General features: G+C 39.7%; 1 protein-coding gene across 2 annotated transcripts; it reads left to right on the top strand.

The window, feature by feature from the left end:
- Window positions 1-405: 405 nt before the first annotated feature.
- NMD3 (nonsense-mediated mRNA decay NMD3 family protein) lies at window positions 406-15851 on the top strand. Of its 2 annotated transcripts, none has more exons than XM_077396448.1 (3): window positions 406-560; window positions 952-2561; window positions 15522-15851. In XM_077396448.1, the coding sequence occupies exon 2, from the start codon at window positions 988-990 to the stop codon at window positions 2527-2529; it is 1542 nt and encodes a 513-aa protein (XP_077252563.1). In that variant the 5' UTR covers window positions 406-560; window positions 952-987; the 3' UTR covers window positions 2530-2561; window positions 15522-15851. The 2 variants fall into 2 exon arrangements, with proteins under 2 accessions (XP_077252563.1, XP_077252564.1); XM_077396449.1 differs by having other exon boundaries at window positions 464-577.
- The last annotated feature ends 2199 nt before the right edge of the window (window positions 15852-18050 follow it).

The following is an 18050-nucleotide window of genomic DNA, read 5'->3' as shown; positions in this document are numbered from 1 at the left end:
TGCCGGGTTACCTGCAGGTATACCTGTACCCACCCGGGTGGGTTCCGGGTTCATAAAAGGCTACCCGCACCGGTATTTCTTACCCGTACCTGCCGGTACCTATACCCGCACAGGTTGTACCCGTACCCGCCCGGGCCGGGTTACCCGTTTGCCAGGTCAGAGAGAGAGAGGTCAAATGGTGGGAAAACGTTAGCCAGCCGTCAAAGGGGGTTATCAGCGCCCTTTTTTTAATCATCATACAATAAGACGGGATTTACTAGGAAATTTCGTGAAAATTCATTTCGCGGCCAGCTTTTGCATGTGAGAACAGCCACAGAGGTTGATTTTTGTCTTATTGATTTATTCATCTGAGGTGGCTGATCTCACATGCAACAGCCAGCCGCAAATTGGCTTTCCACAAAATTGCCTAGGAAATACCTACTCAGACAGCCCTATTTTTATTTCTTTGGGGGCGTGTATTTAACACTAAGAATAAAACCCTAATTCGTTTTCTTATTCTCTTGCTCGATTTCATTTCTGCCAAACCCTAATTTCACCTCGCTCTCCTCTCCGTCCTATAGGTACTCTCTCTAACACGGTAACATCTTTTCCCATTAGATACTATCAATTTTAGGGTTTTGTTTTTCCTGCTCTGGATGCCATTATGCTCTCACAATTTCTTACTAACGTTGCTTTTTCTCTTTCCATTCTTATATTTTATGTAGCTTTTCATTATGTCCAAACGAAAGTGTTTAGGTTTACCGAATAGAAATCAACGACTGTTTAAGTTTTTCCTCTGTTTTCTGCTTTGGATGTTGTTTTGCTCTCACCATTTCTTACTAGTTGATTAGGTTTGGGGAATAGAAATCCACAGGGGATTGATCTCTAGCTCATGAAAATTGACATTCATTTGATTTTATGTTTATCCTCTGTTTTAAAGTTGTTAATTTTCTTTCTTGAATCAATTTGCAGTATTGTATAGTGAAAAGTAGATTGTTGTAAACTGCCATGGCCGAGGAAGGATTAACGGGTATGTTCAAGTTACAGCAAACAGTTGGTACTGTTCTATGTTGCATGTGTGGCAAGTCAATGGCACCGAATGCTGCGAATATGTGTGTGAATTGTCTGCGTTCCCAAGTTGACATAACTGAAGGTCTTCAAAAGCATTTGATAATCTTGCATTGCCCTGAATGCAATTGCTATTTGCAGCCACCAAGAACTTGGATAAAAGCCCAATTAGAATCTAAGGAGCTTTTAACTTTTTGCATAAAGAGGTTGAAGAATTTGAATAAGGTTAGGCTAGTTCATGCGGAATTTATCTGGACCGAGCCTCATTCCAAGAGGATCAAGGTGAAATTGAAGGTGCAAAAGGAGGTTCTTAATGGGGCAGTGTTGGAACAAGCTTATATTGTTGAATATGTTCAACAAGAGCATTTGTGTGAATCTTGTTCTAGGGTTCAAGCCAACCCTGATCAGTGGGTGGCCTCTGTTCAAGTTAGGCAACATGTTGCTCATCGGAGGACTTTTTATTATTTGGAGCAGCTTATTCTCAGGCATGATGCGGCTATACGAGCAATCAAAATTAAGCAAATGGATCAGGGCATTGATTTTTTCTTTGGTAATAGGAGCCATGCTGTGAAATTTGTCGATTTCTTGGGGAATGTGGTTCCTATCAAAAGTCGCAATGATAAGCAGCTTGTTTCTCATGATATCAAGAGCAGCAATTATAACTACAAGTACACTTTTTCTGTTGAGGTCTGTCCAATTTGCCGAGAGGATTTGATTTGCCTTCCCCCAAAAGTTTCAGCTAGTTTGGGAAATTTGGGTCCTCTTGTGTTTTGTGCTAAGGTGAGTAATAATATCTTGCTTCTGGACCCATTAACTCTGCGACACTCTTTCATGGATGCAAACCAGTATTGGAGAGCCCCATTTAAGTTACTACTTTCGAGTAGGCAGCTTGTGGAATATATCATATTGGATATTGAAGTTCAAACTCCTGCAGTCAATATTGGTGGCACTAAGTATTGTTTAGCCGATGCCCAGGTGGCAAGGGTATCCGACTTTGGAAAAAATGATAAGATTTTCAATGTAAGAACACATCTTGGTCATCTTTTAAATCCCGGGGACTATTCATTTGGTTATGACCTATTTGGGGCCAACAGCAACGATATTGAGCTAGATAAGTATAAAGGTCTCATTCTACCAGATGCAATCTTAATGAAAAAGAGCTACGAGGAGAAGCGTCAGAAAAAGCGTGGAAAACCTCGCCCTTGGAAGCTTAAAAACATGAATATGGAAGTAGACAACGCGTCTAATCGCAGAATAGATGATGATAAGAGGAACATGGAGTATGAAGAGTTCTTGAAAGACTTAGAGGAGAATCCAGAAATGAGGTTTAATATATCATTGTACAGAAATAAAGAGTATCAGCCATCTGAGATGACATCCGTTACTGATGGAGATGATCTACCTTCTGTGCCATTGGAAGAGTTGCTTGCTGATCTTGAACTAAGTGATGAGGAAGATGACACTGAAAGCATGAGGGATTAATATGTAGCTGCTGCCTGCATCATTTTCAACAGGTTTTTTTTTCTCTTTTTTCAGAAGTTATTATCTAAGCCCATTGGTTTCCTAATGTTGTGAGGTTTATTGTTGCATCTTCTACTTTCTCATTTTCTAATCATTTAGGAGTTGAGATCTATTTATTTATTTATTTTACTCAGTATGTGTTTGAATGCTCAATTTTTCTTCTTCTTTTTACTCTGTTATGTTCCACTTTTTGAAGCTGAACACAGAAATACCTATAGGAACCTCATTTAGATATGGAATCAAGAGTTCTTTTTTTCTACTTTTTTTTCCTGTGTGTTCTCTGTTCAGTTCATCCATGACTGGTGTACCTTATATTTTTGAAGGGTTAGGATGATCCTATGGAGTTGATTTTTTGGGTACACCCTATCAATGTCAGGGACTCAGGGCCCATTAAATGGATGGTTGGATCACCCAAACATTGTGGACCCCACTCTGTTTTTGGCCAACGAACTGGATAAGTTATCTGTTCAATCGACCAGAAAATGTGAGCCCTACACACACAAGGATGAAGTGCTGCCTTTATGTCATTCTGACTTGTCTTTCTTCATAAACAAATGCTTATACTTCAAACAAGGATGAAGTGCTGCTTGTATGCACCTAATTCATAATCGAAAAAAATATCAAATTTTATTATCCTTACCCTGATGACGATTATGAGACTGGCAAGTTTAATTGGTTACTACGTGGTTTGGATTATCACATATTGGGATTCATCATATTCTTTACTTAGTCTACTTGATGATAATTTTTGTTGGTGCAATCCAGTTTTTTTTTTTTTTTTTTTTTTTGAATCATTTTGGACTCCAGTTTTGTTCTCTTTTCCCTACATAAGCAACAGTAAGAGCATTACTTTCATGTAGCTCATAACTTGTTGAGTATCTGAAGTCTGAACACGGTAAAACACATTCATGTACTTCATGAAGAAACTAGCAGAAAAATTTAGTATTCTGCCTTCATTATTTTGACTCAATATTTGAGCCATTCCTTGGATGCATAGTGAAATGGTGATGCTGGAGCTACCTCAATGGTTAAGAGGGCTGACTTGTGGCACCATACTCCCATCCAACATGTTGTTAGCATGATGATGCCACCTATTTAGGGCTTGCATGCTAGAGGATCTCGTGGTGCACCCAACTTGTTCTTCTATAATTTTGGTGACATTGAATTCACCCCCAACACACTAGGAGTACTGCCATCAAGATCGTATAATGTCTAGCTATGGCCAGAGCAAGTAACGATTCACTGCGGTGTTTGGGCCTTAGACCATGGAGAACTCCCAGAAAGATCCCCCAGTCTTCCTCCTGAGAAACATAGAGACAATATGAGAACCAAGAACTTCTAGTTCAAGCTGGGCCACATCCACGGCCACTAGAATCCCATCTGCTGCCCCAACTGAATAAAGGCTGGCAAAACAAAAGCTGGGTTTGCACCCTAGCTCTCTGAGCATGGATCTATTATCACCCTTTACCTTCATTTCTTGAAGACTGAATATTTGAGGATTTTTAATCCAGAGAATCTCCTTGACGTGGGCTATCTTCTCTAGGGATCCTAAGCTCCCACGCATTCCAACTATAGACCTTCGTTGAAGAATGGACAACTGAGCTCCACCGCCCTCACATCTACTTCCACCTGATCTAAGCTCTAGAGTTCCCACCCCTTCTACTAGAGGACTATCATAGTTCATGTTTGATTGGAGCCTCACCATCTCCTTGATTAGTCTTGTTGCTCTATTATTTCTATCCAGATGTAGAGTGTCTTTCATTCGTTTGTCTCTGATTTATGCTTTGAAGAACAATTCTCTGTCCTCCGCCTCTAGGCCATCAAATGATAGCCCTAGAGCCCTTCTCATTCTCATAATGTGGTTATCCACTAGATTCCAGATGATTTTCTCTTCTACCCCGTTTTCAGGACTGACGAATTATTGGTTGACCTCCCAGTTCAACGGCTTGTCCTATCCTTCGTTGACAGGCACAAGGGCGAATGAATTAGTCCCTTGTCTTGCTTCCACTAGCAGCACTTCCAATAAAGGATGCTACTGAATTAATCTTCAGCGGATTCAAAACAGGAGAATTTATATGATGAAAGGCCTTATGAGCACGTACTCAGCATCCGATCCTTGATATTTGATTGAACAGCAGCTCACTTTTTGAGAAGCTGCTGTTGGATCAAATCTCAAGGGTGGTACCTTTATCGTACCACCTTTAAATAAGATATATAATGGAAAACTATACAAGGGGAGGACATGAAGATTGAGCCCCTATTAACACCCAGACCTAAATATAAGATCAAAGAACCCAAGGCCAATGAAAATGCCCATGTGGAAGGAGGCGCCTCCCTTACTTCCCCACTCTTCATGCGCATTTTAGGAAGGCCCAAGGCATTGCATCCTGCCACACCTCTAGCATCTCTATGCAATTACGCCCAAGCATGGCTCACCCGGTTACATTTAGAGGAGACGGCCTCATTCGTTAGCGCATCGGCCACCATATTTCCCTCTCTGAATTCATGCTGATAAGGATAGACAAATCTTCAACAACTCCATAATATACTACCAGAAAAGATATAGACCACAGATGCCTCACTTTCCCATAGGTAATATCTATATGGCATTTATAACATGATCCAAATAAGTTTCACTGACTTATTAGTATTTGAGCAATCTGCCTATCACTTTTACAAAACTTCACTATCAGATTCAATAATCACTTCCCCTTGGGTCACACACATCCTTAAGCCGTCAACTAAGGCTCTGGTTTCATAAAACATATTGGATCCTTTCACATAGTAGAATGCAAAGGCCATGATCACCTTAGCATTACCATCCCTTAGCACTCCTTTGCCCCAAGACTCTAGAGATGCAAGATATGGGGTCTGTTTCGTTTTTTTATCTTCGATAAATTACTTTCTTGATTTTATTCTCCAAAGAAAACACACTTATTTTATTTCATTTTGGGTGTTTGTCGAGCATAAAAATCAACAAAAAATGATCTTCCATACAAACAAATTTTACATTCCAAGCATGTTCCTCCATACAACCAAATTTAACATTCCAGGCATGATTCTCATGATTTTTAATTTCAAAATCAGGTTTCTTTACTCTCAATTTTGTTTCCTCAGATTGAAATACTCTCAATTTTTAATTTCTTAGCCTTTTTCTTAGCCATTGTTTCTTCATATTGTAAAGAGTTGATGCAGGAGCATCCCCTTTGTCATTCTCTACATCAGCCCTTGTAGCTCATTAGTCTAGGACTTTTCATTTGGCTGAGTTTAGTAGTGGTAGTTCGTATATTTCCATGTCATTTTACATTTGTATGGGTAGTTTGGATGTATTTTATTTTCATTAGGGGTATTTTAGACCTTTTATGTTGTATTAGGGGCTGCTTATATAAAGCCTCTACTCTCTCATTTCTGGACACCTTTGATGATTTAAAATTTGGGGAGAAATTTTCTCTTTTCTTGTTTTTTTCTTGAGAAATGGGAATTGTAAACTATTGGTTATAGTTTCTTTTCAATTTCTCTCTTCATCCCTTGTTGCATGCAAGGTTCTTTGCTGACAATTCCGTGCTTCATCCAATCTCGAGTGTCCCCACGCTCGAAGTAAGATCAAGATCCCTATCTTCTCTAAAATCCCCAAAAAAAAAAAATATAGATCTAGATCGCTTCCGCCATCGCGCTCTACATCAAATTGGTATCAGAGCTTAGGCTGCTGAAATTTCCTAATTTCAGCCAGTCTCCGAAGAGAAAATGAGAAATATCACCAGATCTGAAGGTCTGTGTCAATTTGGAGGAGAAGTTTTCGAAGGTCTGAGCTACAATAACCAGATCTTGTTGTTACGGCTCTGGATTGATTATAGGGCCTGATTTCTGGTGCTCGTTGAAGAAATTCTATTATAAAAAAATAGTTTCTGCATGTTCGGTAAGAGATCATAATTGTGTTGATTAAAGTGCCTATTCGAGGAAATTGACAAACGGAGGGCTCCATTCCAGATCTAAACATGCGACTGGTTCCACAAGGTTTGGTTTCTTGATTTGTGCCGAGCTATACTCCCAATTGCACACAAATTGGATAAGGTCTTAATTTCCAAGTGATTATTTCCTATACGGGAAGCCATTTCATATTGGAAATTAGGTCTGCATGTTTTGGGTTCTTGAAAATTCTAGATCGTGAAATAACTTTGCTCAAGACATCTCTGCATGCAAATCCACACTCAATTTTCCGGAGGATTAATTTTTCTTTGATGGCTGTTTGGACTCCTTTTGCAATGGAAATGAGGCTCTGCTTCTAGTTCGAGGTTCCGTGAGAAGTGTTTGAAATTAATTCACTTAAAACAGCCTGCACTTGTGAATTAAGGCCAGTTTTTTTTTTTTAGGCTGAGACTTACCATCCAATTCCAGGAATTTTAATAGCCAAGCCATTTTGAATCTTACCATTCGATCAGCCAAATTCCTCTTGAAATCCTATTGAAAGTGCAAGGTGTTATCTGTTTTGTGGTTTGATTGTGCAGTGAATAGCAGCTATCAGTGGAGGTGGAACAATGGGCTAATGGGGCAATTCACTCAATCCTGGATATGGACTTGTGTGGAATCATGACCCTACTATATTAGCATGGCCTTCCTACCCAATTGAATTAAGAGAAAAGATTCTTATTTTCTAGCTTGGTAGCTATTTGTAGTAATGCCCATGAGAATTACTTGCAGCCAACAATATTACCTTACATAACTTGGTAGAAGTTTAGAAGCACTAATAGTAGAACTGTCCCAAGTCAACCCAGAACAGTCACTAATGCTAACGACATTGAGGAAATTAGAGACTTGTACACATTGAGCCTTGGTAGCATTGATTTCTCTAGAGCAAAGGATCTTCAGGACAACATTTAGCTAGTACATGTGCCAAGTAATCAGTGATCGATCCTGAGCATAATAAAAGTCATTTGAAAAGGCTTTTGCTCTTACTGCGTGTTAGAAAATGATTGCATGCCAAAGGGATTCTTGTATTAGCACACCTAGTGTGGGTTTGAAACTGTGAATTAAAGCTTCTGGCTTGGGGATTTTCTTCATTGAACCATAGAGTTCACTCTGATTCTGCAAGTTATCAACACATATACAAAGAATTCAGCTCCTTATAAACGTCAGAGGTGATGGTTGTTGAAACAGTTGTGATAAAAGTTAGGACCCATTCCAAGGTTTCAGCTTCAGCTGTTTTTGTTTGACCTGGCAGCCAACTTTCTCTTCAGCTTCAGAACATTCAAAGTGTTCAATTCCATTTTTCCGAGCATGTTGGATCTGTTCTGCTTACTAGTAAAGCTTGAAAGGGAAAATTTATTCTGTTGCAGACATTTGTAGTTGCTAATCAACTAACACTCAAAAGTATTGAATTGGTTGGCTAGTGAATATCCTCCATCAAGAGTAAAACCATCACTTAAGCACTTGCATTTGGAACCGCAGGAACACAGACCTAAGCTGTTCAGTTTCAGTTCTCACCGGAGAATTGTCTGAATTGTGGGGTCTGAATTCTACACACCTGTATCAAAGTCTTGCTTGTAGGTCTTTAGACAACACTTTCCCTCCGCCAATCCCTGAACAAGTCAGCGAAGCCACCATCAACTGCATCACACAGATTTGGACAAGTATCAGCCTTGGCCAGATCATCTACGCATCCGGCAATTGATTTGATTGGCTAGTTGAGTCACGTTTACACCGATGGAGCCACCATTTGTTCCTCACATCTATGGCTATGGTGATGTTGAGACCGAGTGTATAATTTGGGCCGATGCACTCGATGTGTATCACAGATACTATGGCTTCAACCATCATGAGACATTACGTTGTGCTAGAGAGACCGTTAGACTAAGTGCAAAGTCTATGTGGATGGTCATAGAAAGAGAGCGTCATGACTTGGGAAAACCTCCATTCCGCTGCTGGGAACAGGTCCGTGATCGCTTGTTGAGGATTTATGCCCTACAGAGTATCGACGACGACGTGATGAGGAGAGAGCCCATGAGGACCGATGGCAAAAGTTCTTGGCTCAGCATCGCCGAGAACGGGAGGCTCGCCATAATCAGAAAGATAATCTTGATTCCCTCACCATGCAGTTGTAGAGACTCGAGCGACATTCACATACATCTCCTTCTCCACCCCTAGAGGCTGATGACGAGGCTAAAGAACAAGAAGGGAAGGGAGAGGTTATGGCAGATACTGAGGATTCACATGGCCATCCAGCAGAGGTTGTTGAGACCTTCATTTCAGAGCTAGACGATGGTGGTGACAAGCTTGACACTAGTGATGTTGTTGATTCCAGAGGTGATCTTGTTGTCCCTGATAGTGAGGCCAGTGATGATGGATATATTGAGGCCATGGTTTAAAATACCGGTTTCGGTCCTTGGGAAAACTGAAATTTTGACCGAAATTCCGAAATTTCGGTCGAAATTTGGTTAGAAATTAAAAAGAGTATTTAATTAATTTCAAAATTTCAGACCGAATTTTTTTTCTTTTTAGCGAAAAATAGGATTTCGGGAAATTTCGGTTTCGAATTTCGGATTTCGGTCGAAATTTAAAACCATGATTGAGGCTACGACAGAGCATGTTGCGATAGAGTCTGTCACACCTTTAGTGAGCACAGTTGTAGATGAGGAGCATACACTTGCAAATGCCACAAGTGACATCACCATTACCATAGTTGCAGAGGATGTCTTAGCAGAAGTTGTTCATATTGAGATGGTGCTGCCTATAGCCGTTACACCCGACACAAATGAGATATTTAGTGAGATTGCAGTTGGTTGGCATGGTGGACCACTATACCACTGCCACTTTCAGCATATGCTTGTTCTGATATGGACAGCTACCCGTCCTGACCGCCATATTTGCGTGGATGATCCATTCTTGATGAGATGTATGGGGCAGACTGACTTATATGGATTACTACTCTCCTTGAGAGTGGACCATCTATTATTTTGACCCCGGCGGAGTCATTATACTATGAGGCTGATGGGAACTCGAGGACGAGTTCTTTCAAGAAGGGGAGTTTGATGCAGGAGCATCCCCTTTGTCATTCTCTACATCAGCCCTTGTAGCTCACTAGTCTAGGACTTTTCATTTGGCTTAGTTTAGTAGTGGTAGTTCATATATTTTCCATGTCATTTTACATTTGTATGGGTAGTTTGGATGTATTTTATTTTCATTAGGGGTATTTTAGACCTTTTATGTTGTATTAGGGGCTGCTTATATAAGGCCTCTACTCTCTCATTTGTGGACACCTTTGATGATTTAGAATTTGGGGAGAAATTTTCTCTTTTCTTGTTTTTTTCTTGAGAAATGGGAATTGTAAACTATTGGTTATAGTTTCTTTTCAATTTGTCTCTTCATCCCTTTTTGCATGCAAGGTTCTTTGCCGACGATTCCGTGCTTCATCCAATCTTGAGTGTCCCCACGCTCGAAGTAAGATCAAGATCCCTATCTTCTCTAAAATCCCAAAAAAATAAAATATAGATCTAGATCGCTTCCGCCATCGCGCTCTTCTTCAAGAGTATTTTTCAACAAGAATGGTGAATTCAATTCACATTCAAAGCACCATGTTTGAGTGCCTGATTTTCCAATACTCAAATCCACCCCCAAAACAATACAAACAGTTTTTGGTACAGGCACTCCATGTAATACCCTCTCCAAAATAAAACCCTAGACGAAAATAAAACCTAGAAATCTCCAAAACCCACCTCCCTCACAATAATGAAAAAAAACACCTAAAAGGAGAGAAGAAAATGAAAAGTACTTGGTATTGGATGGAAGGAGTAAGTGTTAAAATCAATGACGTGGCTCCTATTTTTCGAATATCATAGGTCAACAGCATTGCTTCTGTGGCTGAATGTGGAGGAACATCAGATGAGCTTATAATCGAAGAGAACGCACAGGAAACTATGGGGTCGGAGTATCTCCTTCTACTTCGAACAATTCTGAGAAGATGCTGAAGGTGGAAAAAGAGGACGAAGGTTGCCTTAGGATGAGATCACTAAGTCATTTCCTGAACAACATTTAGGCGGTTGTCAAGACCAGCTAGTCGTCATGCAGTGGCTTGGTTGGAATTAAGAGTTTGGTTCAAGTGACTCCCACCGGCCCTAGAGAGGTTATCATAAATCTTCCATAGTAGATATGCAAGGATAATCGTGAAATTTTGATTTCTCGGGTCCGGCCGGTGTGTGATGCAAATGAAGCGGAAGCTAGGGCCTTGGTTTGTGGATTAAGATGGTGAGCGAAGCATAATTTGGGCCCTCTTATCATTGAAAGGGAGTCGATAAATGCTTCGGCTTGGGGATTTAATAAATGTAGAGGACCTTGGAAGTTGGAGGACATAATTGCTGAGACTAGGGACCTCGTGCGTTTAATTAAACCACAAATCATGCACATGAGGAGATCTGCTAACGAGTTGGCTGATCGCTTGGCGAAGGAGGTGTGGTGAAGCAAAACATTGAGATGATTCAATCTATCCCACAAGGAGGAGTTGGATAATTATATTCGATTATTCCTTTCATCTCCTGCCTCGAGGAGGGAGGGGGGGGGATTGTTATTACACTTGTGCTGCACGAATGTAAACTCTCTTATGTATACCCTGGTGAGCAATTGTCATATGCTTTTGTTCAGCTAGGATAGCGTTGTAATCTGTGTGTGTGTGTGTGTGTGTGTGTGCGCGCGCGCGCGCGTGCGTGCAAGGATAATGCCATTCGAGTGAGGCCACAAAAAATGGTTGCCCTGTCTCGTAACTCTAGGTTTGGAGCAAATGATGTGGGGTGGAATCGACAACAATTTTTGTGGGAGATAAGAGGGACCCCCTCACATTTGGACAAATGTTGCTTTTATAGCTATAGGGAAATACTTGGGGGATGTGTTATCCCTAGGACTAGTCATGCAGCTCAAGGTTCCAATGCGAGGTAGGAAGAGTTTGTGTAAAAGTGTCGAAGCTCTTCCTAGAAGATCTCACTTTTTGGGTGTTGGTTGATGTGTCACTATTTTGGATTAGAGAATCGAGAGAGACCTTGGCGGGCAAAAGTAGAGGGTCGTAAGCATAGATATTCCCTCCTTATTCTAGGTTGGTCGGTGCTGCTTCTCAGAGAATCACGGAGATGATCAATTTTGGAGGTAAGACGTGGAATTTGGTTGGTGTAACAAGGTAGGGGTCGAAGCCAACTTCTCCCACCCAGTGATTGATTGCGTTGTGGAACTGGGATGGAAGCATGGCAGGCGGGCTAGGACACTGCCCTCGTCATGATAAGTTGTGTCACATTTGGACAACTTAGTTGTTAGCAGTTTCCTTGCTTGATTCGGCGATAGGCTGTAAGAATGCCTATTAGGAGCTCATTGGGCTCTACCAAGTGTGATTGAGGGAGCTGGGTGATTGGGCGATCGCTACGCCCCGCAGCCCCTTTATGATGGTTTTCAAAATCGATTTCAGCCGAGACATAGAGATACAATGTTTCTAGAGAGGCGCAGGCAGTTCAAATTCCAAATGAAGGTAGAAGGGGGCGGGGGAAGGCGTGACACCTATCCTCAGCTTGGTGTCAACTGCTTAATCATCTTGACAAGATAACTGGAATGTTACAAGCTCAAGCATAAGCATTTTCTTTTCTTTTTTTCTTTTTGTTTTTTCTTGAGGATGTGGTTCATCGAAATGTTTCCATTTCCATCCCCACCAAAACGAAATCCACATGATTTCCTTCTACGTCATTATTTCCCCAAATTTTCGACCAAAATTCCCAAAATTTGACCAAAATTCCCGAAATGCAATCAAAATTCCCGAAATTCAACCAAAATAACAAAAACTAGAAAGATGTTATGATTTGTATTTCATTTCATTTCAGTAATGTAGAGTTGGTAGGCAACATCATTGAATTGCACAACAAAATAGCTGTATCTTATGCATTGGATTTCAGATCGACCAGGGACCAATGGGACCAATAATACCTCTTAACTATGTGGTATTGACATAGAGTTGGGGTCTTTAGAAGGGAAGACTAGCCATTGTACTTTCTTATACTTCATTAAATTGTACTTCTTTATTGACTCTACTATTCCAGACATGTGCGACAACGCATGTCACTAGGTGTTCGATGTGATTAAGCCATTCATAATGCCCTTTTTGCCTATGTGATGGTTTCTAAGTATGTATTTCTGCTTATTCAAGCGTTTTTCAAAGTTTTATCTTAAAATGTCATCATTTGCATATGTTTCCTTGTGTTTCCTTGATTTTACAAGATTTCCACCGAAACCGAAATGTTTCTGTTTCCTTGCTGACCGAAATTGAAACCGAAATTTAAAATCTCGAGTAGGAATACAGAAACATTGATGTACGACAGTGAGGTGTGACCATTGGGGGGTGACTTTGCAAGCGTGAATATTTCCAAATGTGATAGAGATTTGCGATTTGATCGAAGTCACGGCATTGAGATCATCCATATATGGCTATCCACCAAGAGCGAAGCAGATAGGCGTGCTTTTTCTGCAGTAGACAGATGTGATACTGAATTTTGACTTCCTCCATAATATTTTTGGTTCTTTTTGTATTTCTTTTTTTAATGGTTTCTTTTTGCATCTCTTGTCCTGTGTTTTTAGCTTTTATAGTGCCTTGCTTTTGTTTTTTAATCCAACTACCATTAAAAAAATCATTTGAAAAAGAAAACAAAAAATATGAAAATCATAAAAAAGATCCCAAAAAATAGATAATATAGGGAAAAACATACATGATAGGTCTAACCCTAAATATTATAAAAATGTTGGCATGTACACATATGACAGGGGAAAGTGTTCCTGGTCGATCGACCAGATAACCTATCTGGTCTGTCGACCAGAAACAGAGTGGCGTCCACGTTATGTGCGTGATGCAAACCATTCCATTTGATGGGCCGTCATAGAAAGGGTGTGCCCAAAAAATCAGCTTCACAGCATGAGCCTAACCCTTCAGTTTGTGGAGGTTAAATGGACGTGTATAAAGATCACTATACCTGACATCATGATTCTTGATACATTAATAAATTTATGGTGCCTTATCTCAAAGCTGGTTAGAGAATTCTCAAATATGTAAAAAGAAAAATTAAATATATAACTACTTAACTTTATCAAAAAATTATGGATATAACTACTTAAATTTTACTTAAATTTCACTAATCTTGACATCAAAATATCACATTGGTCATAAATCAGATTTGCCGCTATATGCATACGCTCATAATTTTTACTTTAAAGCAGTTAACATCATCCTCAAGTATTTAAAAGAAACAATTAGTAACAAGTTACAGCAGGGATTCATACATCGAAATAGTTTTTCCTGAAGCATGCTTCCACTTCAACCAACCTGCTCTTATTCTGTGGTTAGCATCCTCTTCAATCTCTCCTTCCTTATGTAGGATTGAACCAAGATAGCGAAAGATATCTCTCTTAGGTACCTCCTGTCTAGTCATATTTACTACACCCTCATCCCGCCTCCTTACATTACTAAAGTTGCACTCCATATACTCTGTCTTAGTTCTGTTCGGTCTAGAACCTTTGGATTCCAAAGTAGTTCTCTATAACTCTAACTTAGCATCAACTCGTACTTTGGTTTCGTCAATTAATACTATGTCATCTGCAAATAATATACACCACGACACGTCGTCCTGGATACCCTCTGTAAGTTCATCCATAACTAGAGCAAAATGATAAGGGCTTAGAGCTGATCCTTGGTGCAATCCTATTGTAATTGGAAACTCACCAGACGTGCCAACTATAGTTCTGACACTAGTTACTGCTCCATCGTACATATCCTTAATCATATCAACATATTTAGTAGGCACTTTTTTCCTTTCAAGGACCTACCACATAACCCACCTGGGAACCCTATCATACACTTTCTCCAAATCAATGAAAACCATATGAAGGTCTTTTTTATATTTTCTCTAAACTCTCCATTAACCGCCTAATCAGGAAGATAGCTTCCATAGTCGATCGTCACCTTTTTTCCTTCTCAATGGACTTGATTCTGTTTCCAACATTTCTAGAAGCACAGTTACTGGTCATCACCTTGAAGGGAGTGTTTTGCATCCTGTTTCATAGAATTTTATCATGTTTATATTGAGCTTTTCATTCGTTATTTACAAACAATATTTCAGTCATTGAAACCGAACGTTATATGAACCCATTGTGTCAACTATTCATGAACAAAATTAAACTTTGACGATTCTAGTCTGGGAAATCCTGGGTCGTCTGGGATTGGAGTTGTTCTTAGGGATTCCAAGGGTGAGGTTATTTGGGCATTTTCTGCGCCTATCGGGATAGTGGATGCTAGTGAAGCGGAGGTTCGAACCGTGCACCAGGGCATTATTCGTCGGGACAGGGATAGCATGGATCGTGTGATAGTGGGGGGTGACTCCCTCAATATTATAAGATGCCTTAAAGGTTCATTGGTTCCCCCTTGAAGATTTGCACAGTCCTTTGACGAGATTTGTGATAGCACTGAAGGTTCCTCAATTTCCTTCTGGCATGTTAGAGGATCGGCAAATGGGATTGCGGAAAGACTATAGCCAGGGCATGAGTACATAGGCAGGGTTTGGAGTTGTTTGATTTCTTATGTCCTTAATTGGGCTTTATCCTTGTATTTTGGTCTATTCCTATTTTCTTTTATTGCTTTCTATGTACTTGTAGGGTGGACTTTCTCAGTCGGCCCTTTTGATTTGATTGAGGTCTGCTCAACTCAACTCAACTCAACTAAAGCCTTTATCCCAAACTAATTGGGGGGGATGAAATCTGCTACTATTCAAAAAAAAAAAAAAACCTATCCATGAAAGAATCAACCTTTATGCCATCCTATTACAAGCCTGTTTATTTTATTTAACAAGTAAATTTTACTTATTGAAGAACTTGCCTCTATCAGAGGCCTCATGAATCTTGAGGTAATTTCCTCCGGTTGAAATTGATAGTTTCCTTTACACGTGCAGGAAGAAATGACAGGAAGAGAGTTGGATCATCAAATGAGAATTATGGAACTGAGATGCCCGATATCTGAACTAAGCTGATTTCTTTTTTCAAGAAAAAAAAAACAGCCCAAACCCGGAAATGATGCTGACGCCTAGGAGATAGTGGATGTTTAAATGCTTATGCCTAAATGAGGTCGTACCATGATATATGATGTTTTATGAGTTGTTTTTGTTTTGAATGGTAATGTTTTATGAGTTTGAGTATATCTAAGTGATACTTTCACCAGGTCGTTGAATTATGCATTGTAATGTCCTTTTTAGCTTTGAAAGGCTTTTTTATTTTGGTTCTCAGACATACTCTTACATGGTTTCTGCATTTATCTGTAGATGCTTACTGTGATTTTGACTTTTTTATTCAATCAAGGATTTTAATGCACCACAAGAACAGGGAGGAAGGGGGAAAGAGCAGAAAACTCATCCCAAAAACCCTTTAAACGCCCCTACGTGATAGGGGGGCTTTGAAGCCGTTGCTTGCTGCTTGCTGGCTAGGCGGGGATAAGCCGTAAAGTTGATCTTCCTCTATCTAACCGTTCCGAAACTACTTGTTTCAGTCCCGGGTTTTCTAACGGGCTAGAATCACCTCGCTTGTAGGGCCCTTGCCTTTCCTCTCTCCGCCGAATCAAGAGTGTTTCGGTCTCACAGGTCTACTTTCGGCAAATGTCTTATACTGTTGACTTTTCTCAAACCGGTTCCAATTCTTGGTCATTGAAATCCATGGGTGATTCGGAGTAATATTTAGGGATGATATTACCTCTATTTTTCCCCTTTCCAACAAATTGAAATGATTGAAGTTTTTCTATTTGGAATCGTCTTAGGTCTAATTCCTATTACTTTGGCCGGTTTATTCGTAACTGCATATTTACAATACAGATGCGGAGATCAGTTGGACCTGTGATTTAGGCCCTGTTTTGGATTTTCAGTACCGATTGTGAGTTGAAAACTGGTTTTGGTTCTCAAAATCCAAAACAAGCAGGACCTTATTTCTTCTTTCGATCTTCCCACTTGATTTGGAAATAAGGGTTCATGTTGTGGAATTTGAAACCTGTCATGCAAAGTATTTTAGCATTGTAGGAGATTTTTCGGAAAAGAATTGATATATAGGCTTTTGTGATATCCTTGAAACAAAGATGGAGTCGTCCTGTGAAGGATCATCTTTGAAATGATTGGATAGCCTAAATCAGGTGCTGGAATTGGCATCCTATTCCGCCATTTGGATAAAAAAATTGAAGAGTTAGGTAGGCAAAAATTAGACCGGGACGGATTTAGAGGGAAAATGCCGGAATTGGTTTCCCACCCCAACGGCTGATATATTGATTCTACCCGTCACGATGAAATTTTTTCAATTAAATATTTTATTTTAATTTTTTTCCATTCCATTTCTGGGAGAATCAGAATAGGATGCAGATTTCTGATTACAGAAATCAAAACCAGCCTTCATGTGGAGGTAATCCAGTCGTTATTTTTTGCTTCTCTTAAAGAAGAGAATGCACCATAAAAGATTCTCCTTTTTTTCTGCTAACTGTATATCTTAATGCCTGATTAGAATGTTGGATGGTGATGAAGAAGATTAAAATAATTTTTTTAGCTAGATTTAATTAAGGATTATGTGATAAACAAAGGCATATATGGTGGCCGACATATTCTATTTACCATTATGGGTATCAATTTATGACTGTCTACATCCTATGTCCCCTCACAATGTGTTTGGATTGTGGGAATCAGGTCCTCGAATTGGCATCCTATTCTATTCCATCCCATTCTGGTGTCTGCCTCGAAAAAATGAACAGAATCAGGAAGGGGAAACGGTTGACTAGGGCCAAACTTAAACAGGGAAAACGTCGGAATCTATTTCCCACCTCAAGAGGTGGTATTCTAATTCCACCCAAGTAGAAATGAAACTTTTAAAGGTGAATTCTCAGCAACCCCTTTCTTTTCTATTTCTTTTCTTAGGATATTATTCAGATGCTCTTATAATATACTTTGTACTTCATGTCGGCAATGGGCCCGGTCTTCATATTTTTCCAAGGGCAAAATGACAGATTGAGACCATTTGCTCAATAATTCAAACTAATTACTGTCCCCACTATAGAGAGAAATGATATGGTCATGGCTATCATGACAAATTAAAGGTCCCTGTAATTATAACTTGAACTAGTATGGTTCAAGTAGCTCTTTTCATGTGTAATTGAACAATGAAAATAGCTAAACCATCTATCCATTGAGCAAGAATTCAGTTGCCTACAAACTTGCAAGGGAAGGGGTTGCTAGAGAAAGCCTTGAAATCTTTCATTTTCTGCCTCCTAGAGAGGCCTCTAATTTTTTTGCTTTATTAGTAATTTTATTTGTACGCTCCTTTTCCTTTAATAAATTCTCACTTACCATTTAAAAAAAAATTCAAGCAATGGAAGAACAAGAAATTCTTAGGCCTTTTTTTTTCTTTTCCAACCTTTTTCCATTAAAATTACTACAATCCAATCAGGTCTCGTACTT

The sequence above is a fragment of the Tasmannia lanceolata genome, unplaced genomic scaffold (assembly GCF_043159265.1).
Source record: "Tasmannia lanceolata isolate RefF3 unplaced genomic scaffold, GAP_Taslan_0.1 ptg000015l, whole genome shotgun sequence".
NCBI classification, from domain to species: Eukaryota; Viridiplantae; Streptophyta; class Magnoliopsida; order Canellales; family Winteraceae; genus Tasmannia; species Tasmannia lanceolata.
The sequence above is the reverse complement of the archived record's forward strand: the minus strand, read 5'-3'. Positions and strand labels throughout refer to the sequence as shown.

Coding starts and splice junctions, on each gene's coding strand:
- NMD3 (XM_077396448.1), top strand. CDS start 988: ATGGCCGAGGAAGGATTAACGGGTATGTTCAAGTTACAGCAAACAGTT.